Genomic DNA, 10,288 nt, shown 5'->3' with positions numbered 1-10,288 from the left:
AGCTGGAAAGACTGGAGCAGTGATGGCGAATCTATGACACGTGTCAAAGGTGACACGTAAACTCATTTTTTTGGGTTGATTTTTCTTTGTTAAATGGCATTTAAATATATAAAATAAATATCAAAATATAAGTCTTTGTTTTCCTATGGTTGCAAATATCAAAAAATTTCTATATGTGACATGGCACCAGAGGTAAGTTAGGGTTTTTCAAAATGCTGACACGCTGAGCTCAGAAGGTTCGCCATCCCTGGACTGGAGTGTTCTTACCACTCTAATTTCTTTTTAATCTATGGCCTCCTGATAATAAATTATTACCATACTAGAGGCCTGGTACACGAAATTCGTGCACTGGTGGTAGCTGCAGGGGTCCTTCAGCCTGGCTGGACATCCCTCTCACAGTCCAGGGCTCTCACAGTCCAGGACCCCTTGCTCCTTACTGCCTGTCTGCAGCGGAGGCGGGAGAGGCTCCCACCACCACCGCTGTGCTTGCCAGCCATGAGCCCTGCTTCTGGCTGAGCAGCACTCCCCCTGTGGGAACGCACTGATCACCAGGGGACAGCTCCTGCATTGAGCATCTGCCCCCTGGTGGTTAGTGCGTGTCAGTGACTGGTTGTTCCACTGGTCATTCTGCCATTCAGTTGATTTGCATATTAGGGATTATTATATAGAATTGTAATTATTACTAAGGAAATATTTAGTGATGCTTACTCTGTTCCAGTCATTTTTTTTCTAAGTGCTTTACATGTAATAACCACTTTAGTCTTCATAGCAACACAACGAGGTTCCTCATCCCTAGTTGAAAAATTCGGAAACTGAAGCCCAGAATAACTTGCCCAAGATTGTATACCTACTAAGTGGTAGAACCAGAATACAAACTGCAAGCTAAGGATGGTGAAATGATATAAAGCCAGATGAGCATTGGGAAGAAATGGAGGGAAAAGTCTGGCTATTTCATAGTTCAGCATAGTTAATTTTTCTCTCTTTTTTTTTTTTTTGGATAGTTTGCTTTAACTAGAAAATTAGGATGAATTAGTTTCATGGGTGGGCTTTATGGCTCTTCTCTCTGTATGTCTTTGTGTGTATTAAAGGCCTTTGAATGCTCTAAAACACAACAGATTGTGTCTGATCATTGTTAGAGAAGTTTATTTGTTAAAAAAAACCATGTGCAGTTTCCTCAAGAGAGAAATTAAGGAATGTGTCTGATGTTCACTTTAGTGTTTGTTTTTAACAAAGCCCTAAAGAGTGACCTAATCCCATAGGAGGAAGTAGGTATAGTAAGTCTGGTGCTCTTTTTTTCCCCCCGAAATAGAAATCTTCTTCCTTCCTTTGGTTATAAAAAACAGTACATGCTCATTGCAAAGACAGTAAAAAAAACAACAACACTAAAATTCTATAATTCCAGTACTCAGAAATAGCTTTAACAATTTTTGGACACCATTCTTAATCTGTAAACATACACAGACTTTTTGTTTACACAAAATTAGTAATCTCCTTTTTATACTCAACACTATATCTTAGACATTTTCCCCTGTCAATATCCTTTTTAAAGGTTTCAAATATTTCAGTGTATGGATATACCAAAAATGTATTTAAACAGTTCATATTGCCCTTAAAAAATGAATGAACACGTCCCTCTGTAATCTTATAGTTTGAGTTGACATTCATTCTTTTTAATATCACTTTTTCCTCTTTGAAATCCATTTGTTGTCTATAAAATGCAGAATGTAAACTAGTTTATCTCTAAGATATCTTCCAACTCCACATCCTATGATTTCTGATTCTGCTCAGTGAATTTTCAGGGTTGAGAGCTGCTCCTATACTGTTGTCAACCATCTTCTGCATATCCGGCCATGTCTGTTTCTTCCTCTCAAGAATGAGAATAACACCTATTTCATAGGGCTATTGTGAGAGTTAAATAATTATAAAGCTCTTTACCCCTCCCTTATTTAACTTTCCCATTTTGGCTGGACTGCAAATGGTTTAAGGGTATAGAGTGCATCCTATAATTTCTTGAATTCTTTATGTTGTCTAAGTTGATACATCCTCCTGACACAAAAGTTGAAATATGATTCAATATATGTACAAGGCAGTAGGATGTATTATTGAAGCATCATCTGTGTCACCTCACCTGGACAAGAAAGTATATAAGTAAATAGCATTCAGGAATCCCCAGTTTTACTCTTGTTTACTTTTTTTAGTCTCAGGTTCCTCAACTATAAACTGAATGGGTGAGACTGTCTTCAGTGTTCTTTCTTGTTCTGACTAGTTTATGATGTTATGACATGTAGACATTTTTAAAAATAAACATTGTGCTTTAAGTTAAAGCAATAATTAAATGCTTCAGTAATATGAGCAGTTCTATTTAAAAATCTCTTCACCTTAATAAGACTGGTCTTTTCCTATCTTTCATTGCCCTGGTTTTCTACAATGTTGTGATCAACGTGTGTGTTCAATTTTGAGTTTGTTTCTATTTTCACTGTTACCACATAATGTTCCAGGTGTATTAACGTAGAAAGTTTTGAATTCATATTGTTGATAAGTAAAGGAGCTAACCTTTTTTATTTTTTTCTCCTCGAAGTACTATACTTGAGTTGTTAGGGTAGCTTTTCTGTTTTTGAATCTGGATCTTGACTAATTTCCTAAAAACAATGATAGAATAGAATTTAAACTATTGGCTGGTTTCATGAAATGTTTAGCAGTTTATGTGTGGATATGTGTGTTTACTTACTCATGACTGCTTTAGTTCCCAAAATTAAGGCCTTAAGTGAAATATAACTGTGCATCCTCTCTGCCCAGGATAAATGTATAAGAAATAAAATTTTATCACACTAATAACTTTAAAAACCCTCTTAGATATAAATAGATAAACCACACTCAGATAAAGCACAGAAGAGAAAACTCATATTCACCCATGATGTGCCTCAGTTATTAAAAGTACACAAGAACTGTGTTACTATGAGAGAATTTTTGATATATCCCTGGCAGCAGGAACCCCCTGGAGGGGGAATTACTCGGGTTCCCAGTTGTGGACAGTGTCTCCTGGGGCCTGGGTGGAGGCTGAGCAGGGTGGAGACCATGGGACAGCTGGTACTGGTTTCTCTGGCGACCAAAACACTGGAACAAATAGTCAGACTTGTCCTGAGCTCCACATTGCTTGCTGTCTTTAGTTGTGCTCTTGTGTCTAGTGACACATTGGATACATTTGCCTGTAGTATTTCTCAGTTGGTGTTGGAGGGCAGGCTGTGGACGTATGTTTGAAAATGTTTCATTGAGATCCTACTACATGATATACTTGCTTTTCTATTGCCTTTCAGAATTAAAGCCATAGAGAGTCCCAACAAAGAAGATGATACCCAGTGGCTGACCTACTGGGTAGTGTACGGTGTGTTCAGCATTGCCGAATTCTTCTCTGACCTCTTCCTGTCCTGGTTCCCCTTCTACTACATGCTAAAGGTATGTGGGCAGTTCCCAACACTGCTCTGTCTCCTTCCATATATGGACTTGATTTGCCCCCTACCCCTAAAGAAACTCCATCTCAGGACCTATAAACAAGAATAGGAACAAATAAATACTTGAATGTTAGACATCTGTGGCTCTGCCTCAGATCCTATGAATAGGAAGACAAGATTCAACACGTCTATTTTTTTGCATACTGTCTTGGAAACAGCCATAGCAATTGTGTGTTTAAGATGAAGGCGATAGTAAAACATGGAAATACTATGATCTATCACAAACACTGCTGCTCACCAAGATCCTATCTGCATGCAGTGTTGTCTACATTTAATGTGAAAGCATTGCAGATTTTCATAGGACATAGATTAGTCCCAGTGGTGAGCATATTCCAGGGAGGAGTCGTTATTTGTGGAAGAAGAAATACTTTATTCTCATGTAGCTTTGGAGAAAGAAGATGGAAAATGGGCTCTCTGCGGAAATCATTTTAAGAACGTTGGAGAGAAAAGAAAAAAAAAAAAAGAACGTTGGCGGGTACCCTAGTTGGGGTCAGCCCTGACAGCACCTGTGTTGGGCTGAGGATCCCCAGCATGAGGGGAAAGAAGTGGAAGTTGAAACTCGTGCCCATGGGACCTGTATCCACTCCAGATTTGCACCAGAGGTGAATGAGAAAGAAAGAGCTCATGCGTTTTAATAGCTAGAGTGGTTCTTTCTCCCTAAATGGGACAGGCTGTGTTCAGTTGATCCTCAAGTGTCTTCCATGGCGGAAGCCCTGCTTCCTGTCAGTTGGGTAGGATGTAAGTCGCCTGGTTCTCAGCCAGGCTTCCCACACAAGAGGGTGTGTGCCAGCCCCTTTGAAGTCTGGGCTCTCCTCTTTCTCTTCAGACCCCTAAGCACTTGTTTTAATAAAAGCTGCACACCACACAGTTTAAAGATTCAAATAGTTCTGTCAGAGAGTTGAAGAACAGCAGTTCTGCCTCCTCTGCCCCCCTGTATTGCTTCTTCAGAAGCAACCATGTCCCTTCATTTATGGCAGATTATCTTGCCATTTAACTCTGTCTCTAAATAATCTTTTTAAAAAATGTATATTTTTATTGATTTCAAAGAGGAAGGAAGAGGGAGAGAGGGAGAAACATCAATAATTAGAGAGAATCATTGGTCGGCTGCCTTCTGCACATCCCCCACTGGAGATCGAGCCCGCAACCCGGGCATATGCCTCACTGGGAATCGAACCATTACTTTCTGGTTCATGGGTCGATGCTCAACCACTGAGTCACACTAGCCAGGCTAAATAATACTCTTGTTTAGCCCCCTTTTAACTTTTCTATTTTTCACATTAGCTCTTGAGTCACACTGGAAGGTAAGGATCTGGCTCCCTTTCCTCCCTTGTCCCCCACACATGCAGCCTCTCTTGTCCCCATCTTCCTCAGGCATCTGTATCATAATTTTGGGTAGGTAAACATTCACCCTCACTTTATTATGACTTTGTAAATACTATTTAGGGCCATCTAGTGTATAGAAGGGTTTAAAAATAAATGTAAAATTCCCTTTTCCCCTGATTATGAAAAGAGCATATGTTCATTTCTTTATTCAGCAGATATTTATTTAGAACCTCTATGTGCCAGAATCTGTTCTAGGTTTGGGGGAAACTTTGGTGAATAAAACAAAAGTATCTGCCGTCACACCGCTTACAGTCGTATGTGTTATAGTCGTATGTGTGTGTAGAGGGAGCATGTTTTAGATGAAGCACAAAAAAGCATTTGAAACCCTACCACTGTTAACATCTTAGGGTAGTCTTCCTATTTATTTTAATGTGCAAATATATTCGTCTATGACATAAATACACACAGAACTGTGCATATTATTGTCGTATGTATACGTATGTATACATGTGTATATGTATACATATTGCTGAGGCATATATGATATATAGTTCTATATCTCACTTTTTTCAGTTAATACAATACTCTGAGTATTTTCTCATGTTATTCAATATTCTTTGTCATAGCTGACTATCCATTATAGACAATAATTTACCCGATCCCCAATGGAAAGACATTTAGATTTGCTTTGCCATTGTAACTAATGCTGCAATGAATGTCTGCACCTCATCTTTACTGTCATTAAAATCATTTTCCAGATTAATTTTTAAAACAAGGGTGAATAAACTGTGAAGTTTAAGTCTGATCCAGACTGTCACCTGAACTGTTTCACCCATTGACAGAGAGCATAATGTTTGTCTTGTCAACTTTGTAGGAGGCAAAAAAGATGGAGAAATCTTCCCCTCTGCATGTTCTCTTCGAGCTTTTGTTTGTGCACTCTGAGCAGTTCGTTATAACCCAGCACATCACTATTCCTGTGGCCACCTTGCAAAGGCTTCCTGAGATATAGATTCCTGATGAAGTGATTGCAGTATATCAGGAGGCCAGTGTTGAAATATGTATTTTTCTGACAGTAGCTCTCAGTTTTGACCAGGCTAATCCCAAACAGTGCATATTAAGCATATCCCTACCTTGGAATGAAAACTCTACTAGGGAAAAATTGGATGGTGACATTAGAATCACAGACAGAATGATCTGTCCTATTGTAATTTATAATGAAGGGCTTCTGTGTGTCGGTGCTAATAGTGCCAAGAGTCCTGTTAAGAAAGCACGGACCCTTTAAACCACAGGTAAGAGTGGGCTGGTGTTGGCACTTGGGAGTATCAGGAGCCTGCACTCAGGACAGCTTGACTAAAAGGATGGCCAGGCCGTGTAGCTCAGGATATCCTGGGCTGTGGCATAGTTATACAGATTAAGAGAAGGGAGTTATAAAAGCTGGTGGCTGAATATCACCTTGAGAATTGAACAGTAATTAACTTTATTTTTAATACAAGGAAGTTATTTTACTTGAGAGCTGGAAAATGCTAAGGATGTAGGTAGAGAGTAGTAATTATTTTTCTGTCTCAAGAGCGTGCCGAAAAGAACTAAATTAACAGTCCGGAGTATAGCCCATAAAGTAATCACGTTGGAGAGGTGCAGGCATATAGACACTTGGCTCCGGCCCTGTCTGGTAGTCTTGCCTTAATTCATCCAGAAAAGGGATGAAGCAGCTTTTCTGGACTGCTGAAGGGTTGATATCTACATCCTCCTTCCTCCTATTTAATAAACGACAAAAAGGGTAATTAACCGTACCTCTGCTATGCTTTCCATTGGCTAATCAGGGCGATATGCAAATTAACTGCCAACAAAGATGGCGGCCGACAGCCACGCAGCTGAAGTGAGCAGGTGGTTTGCTTGCTCCAGTGATGAAACCAAGGTTCCCCGCCTGCCGCGGCCCAGCTCTGAGGCTGAAAGCAACAATGTTTCAATTATAGAAGCTAAACAAACCCCAGATACCTGCTTTCAGCTGGCCACGGCCTCAGAGCTGGGAGGGCCAGTGATGGCAACAATGTTTCAATTATAGAAGGTAAATAAATCCCAGAATAAAGAAAAAAAGTAAAAAGGAGAGGCTGGGAGCTTCAGTCTCCCGCCAGCCTGAAAACGGCCCTCAGCCCCTCACCCAAACTGGCCAGGCACCCCAGTGGGGACCCCTCCGCTGAAGGGGGTGTGACCAGCTGCAAACAGCCGTCAGCCCCTCACCCAGGCTAGCCAGGCACCCAAGCGGGACCCCCACCCTGATCTGGGACACCCTTCAGGGCAAACCAGCCAGTCCCCACCCATGCACCAGGCCTCTATCCTATATAGTAAAAGGGTAATATGCAAACTGACCCTAACAGCAGAAAGACTGGGAATGACTGGTCACTATGACACACACTGACCACCAGGGGGCAGACGCTCAATGCAGGAGCTGCCCTCTGGTGATCAGTGCGCTCCCACATGGGGGAGCTCTGCTCAGCCACAAGCCAGGCTGATGGCTGCCAGTGCAGCGGTGGTGGTGGGAGCCTCTCCTGCCTTCTCAGCAGTGCTAAGGATGTCTGACTGCAGCTTAGGTCTGCTCCCCGCTGGCAAGTGGACATCCCCCGAGGTCTGCCGGGCTGCCAGAGGGATGTCTGATTGCAATCTTAGGCCCAATTCCCCCGGGAGCAGAGCTAAGCCAGCAGGTAAACTTCCCCCGAGGGGACCCAGATTGCAAGAGGGCACAGGCCAGGCTGAGGGACCCTTCCCCCCAGTGCACAAATTTTTGTGCACCGGGCCTCTAGTAGGTAAATAATATTTCAGAGATTTTCAACAACAGTATGAACTATAGGACTTGGTGATGCTACTACTATCCTATATACTTTCCTCAAGTATATTAATTTGGGACTTTCCTAAAATCCTGCAGAGAAAATTAACTCAGAGAGGTTGATTTTCCTAAAGTCATAAAGTAGATATCAACTCTTCTGCTTCTTAATCCAGTGAGGTATTTCCACTTCACATTGATCCCCAGGGTTATAATATGGGCACCGTATCTACATCAGTAACCCATTCCTGAAAATCAGATAGTCTATGTAGGAAGACCAGCCAGGAGACTATTTCTTGCAGTATTAAATGGTAAGAATTAAAATTTATTAATGTCAATGTAAACTCCATACCAATTTTCTAAATATTAACAAAACACAGCAAAGCACCCCTATACAAGTAACAAATATACTAGGATGTTAGATGCTAAAAACAACACTCTCCAAATACAGATGCTCCTCTACTTTTGATGGGGTCACGTCCCGATAAACCCATTTCAAGTGGGAAATACTGTAAGTTGAAATGCATATAATACACCTAACCTACTGAACATCATAGCTGAGCCTATGTTCTCCTGAATGAGTGTTGTGTCCTTGCACGACCATAAAGTAGAAAAATCATTAAGTCAAATCAGTAAATCAGGGACAGACCATCTGTAGTTAATCTAATTGGTAAGAAACTATTCCTTTTTGTGCAGTAGTACATGGATATCTGCATACTCTTCAAAATGCCTACATGGAATTCTGATGTTCTGTCGAGAATATAGCTTTTCTTCCACCCTCCACTTCATTTTGTTTAAATTGTTGCATTGAGTCTTGGATATGTATGCATTACCTATATAAGCAACCAATGGACAACACTGTATGAATGGATATTAAAAACGAAGGGTCTTCCACCGAGAAATGTTAATTAGAGAGATGGTCTGCAGGCTCTCTCTGCCTGTAATTAACCAGGCTCTAAGCCAGTGGTTCTCAACCTTGGCTGCACATTAGAATCACCTGGGAATCTTTTTAAAATCCTGATTTCTGGGCCTCATCCTCCAGAAATTCTGTTTCTTTGTTACTAATGTTGTGGCCCCACCCCATAGCAAAGAAACAGAATTTCCGGAGGATGGGGCCCAGAAATCAGGATTTTATAAAGATTCCCAGGTGATTCTAATGTGCAGCCAAGGTTGAGAACCACTGCTCTAAGCAGAGGACAAGAAAGGGAAAGCCAGTGAAAGAGGCAGTCACTTAGTTCTCCATTTTGGCTTAATGCAATGTGTGGTTTAGAAAACATCTAATTCTCTAGGATAGCTGCTAAGCCCAGGGGGTGCTAGTGCTGGGAAAACTAATAGTAAATATGAAACTGCCCACACCTACCAAGGCCCCGAGGGGTACTGCAAGAAATTGGCTTCAAGTGCTTGGACCTGTAGCAGAAGTCTTGCTCTGCCTTTGTGTGTCTGTGCGGTCTCACTGGAGTTTGGGATGGTTGTATATGCATGTGCAGTGAGGGTATGAGATGGCTAGGCTGAATCTTTGCTCTTCCCCTTCCTACTGCCATGCTTCCACCTCTTTTGCTTTCTCAGCTCTGAGCTCTATGTTTCCTGGTTCTGTGCTCAGTAAACTTAGTTTTGGATCATAACTTGGAGATTACGGCAGTAAATTGTGCTTTGGTTGAGTACTTTGATGTGGAAAGCAGACTGTATCGTCCCTATGGTCCAGAAATTCTCAACCTTTGGGGAATATATGGAGGAAATTTTTTTTGCAGCTGTTACAGTCATGGATTCTACTTATGAGTATTTTATGTTTTTTTTCTAGTATAATTTGGCTTAAATATTTACATATTGAAATATATATTGTTTTATTATACACTAGAGCAGCGGTTCTCAACCTGTGGGTCACACCGCTTTGGGGGTTGAATTGACCCTTTCACAGGGGTCGCCTAAGACAATCGGAAAACACATATAGAATTACATATTGTTTTTGTGATTAATCACTATGCTTTAATTATGTTCAATTTGCAACAATGAAATTGGGGGTCACCACAACATGAGGAACTGTATTAAAGAGTCGTAGCATTAGGAAGGTTGAGAACCACTGCACTAGAGGCCTGGTGCATGAAAATTCCTGCACTCGGGGGGCGGTCCCTCAGCCCACCCTGCGCCCTCTCGCATCTGGGACCCCTTGGGGGATGTCCGACTGATGGACATCCTTAGTGCTGCCACAGAGGTGGGAGAGGCTCCTGCCACTGCCACTGCGCTGGCCAGCCATGAGTCTGCTTCTGAGTGGCACCCCCCTTATGGAAGCGCACTGACCACCAGGGTTCAGCTCCTGAATTGAGTGTCTGCCCCCTGGTGGTCAGTGCATGTCATAGCGACCAGTCGTTCCCAGTTATTCTGCTGTTAGGGTCAATTTGCATATTACCCTTTTATTATATAGGATTAGTTTCACTGTATTTTTTCTTTTTTTTACATATATTTTATTGATTTTTACAGAGAGGAAGGGAGAGGGATAGAGAGTCAGAAACATCAATCAGCTGCCTCCTGCACATCCCCCACTGGGGATGTGCCCGCAACCGAGGCACATGCCCTTGACCAGAATCGAACCCGGGACCCTTGAGTCTGCAGGCCGATGCTCTATCCACTGAGCCAAACCGGT

At 41.8% G+C, this 10,288-nt stretch overlaps 1 protein-coding gene across 1 annotated transcript in view; it reads left to right on the top strand.

The window, feature by feature from the left end:
• Positions 1–10,288, top strand: part of REEP5 (receptor accessory protein 5) — a 36,625-nt gene that overhangs the window by 13,964 nt on the left and 12,373 nt on the right. Inside the window, exon 3 of the mRNA XM_081090198.1 lies at positions 3,315–3,453. Coding sequence (XP_080946324.1) covers positions 3,315–3,453 — 139 coding nt within the window. The remainder of the gene's footprint in view (positions 1–3,314; positions 3,454–10,288) is intronic.

This window comes from Myotis nattereri (assembly GCF_964212035.1).
Source record: "Myotis nattereri genome assembly, chromosome: 4".
NCBI classification, from domain to species: Eukaryota; Metazoa; Chordata; class Mammalia; order Chiroptera; family Vespertilionidae; genus Myotis; species Myotis nattereri.
The sequence above is the reverse complement of the archived record's forward strand: the minus strand, read 5'-3'. Positions and strand labels throughout refer to the sequence as shown.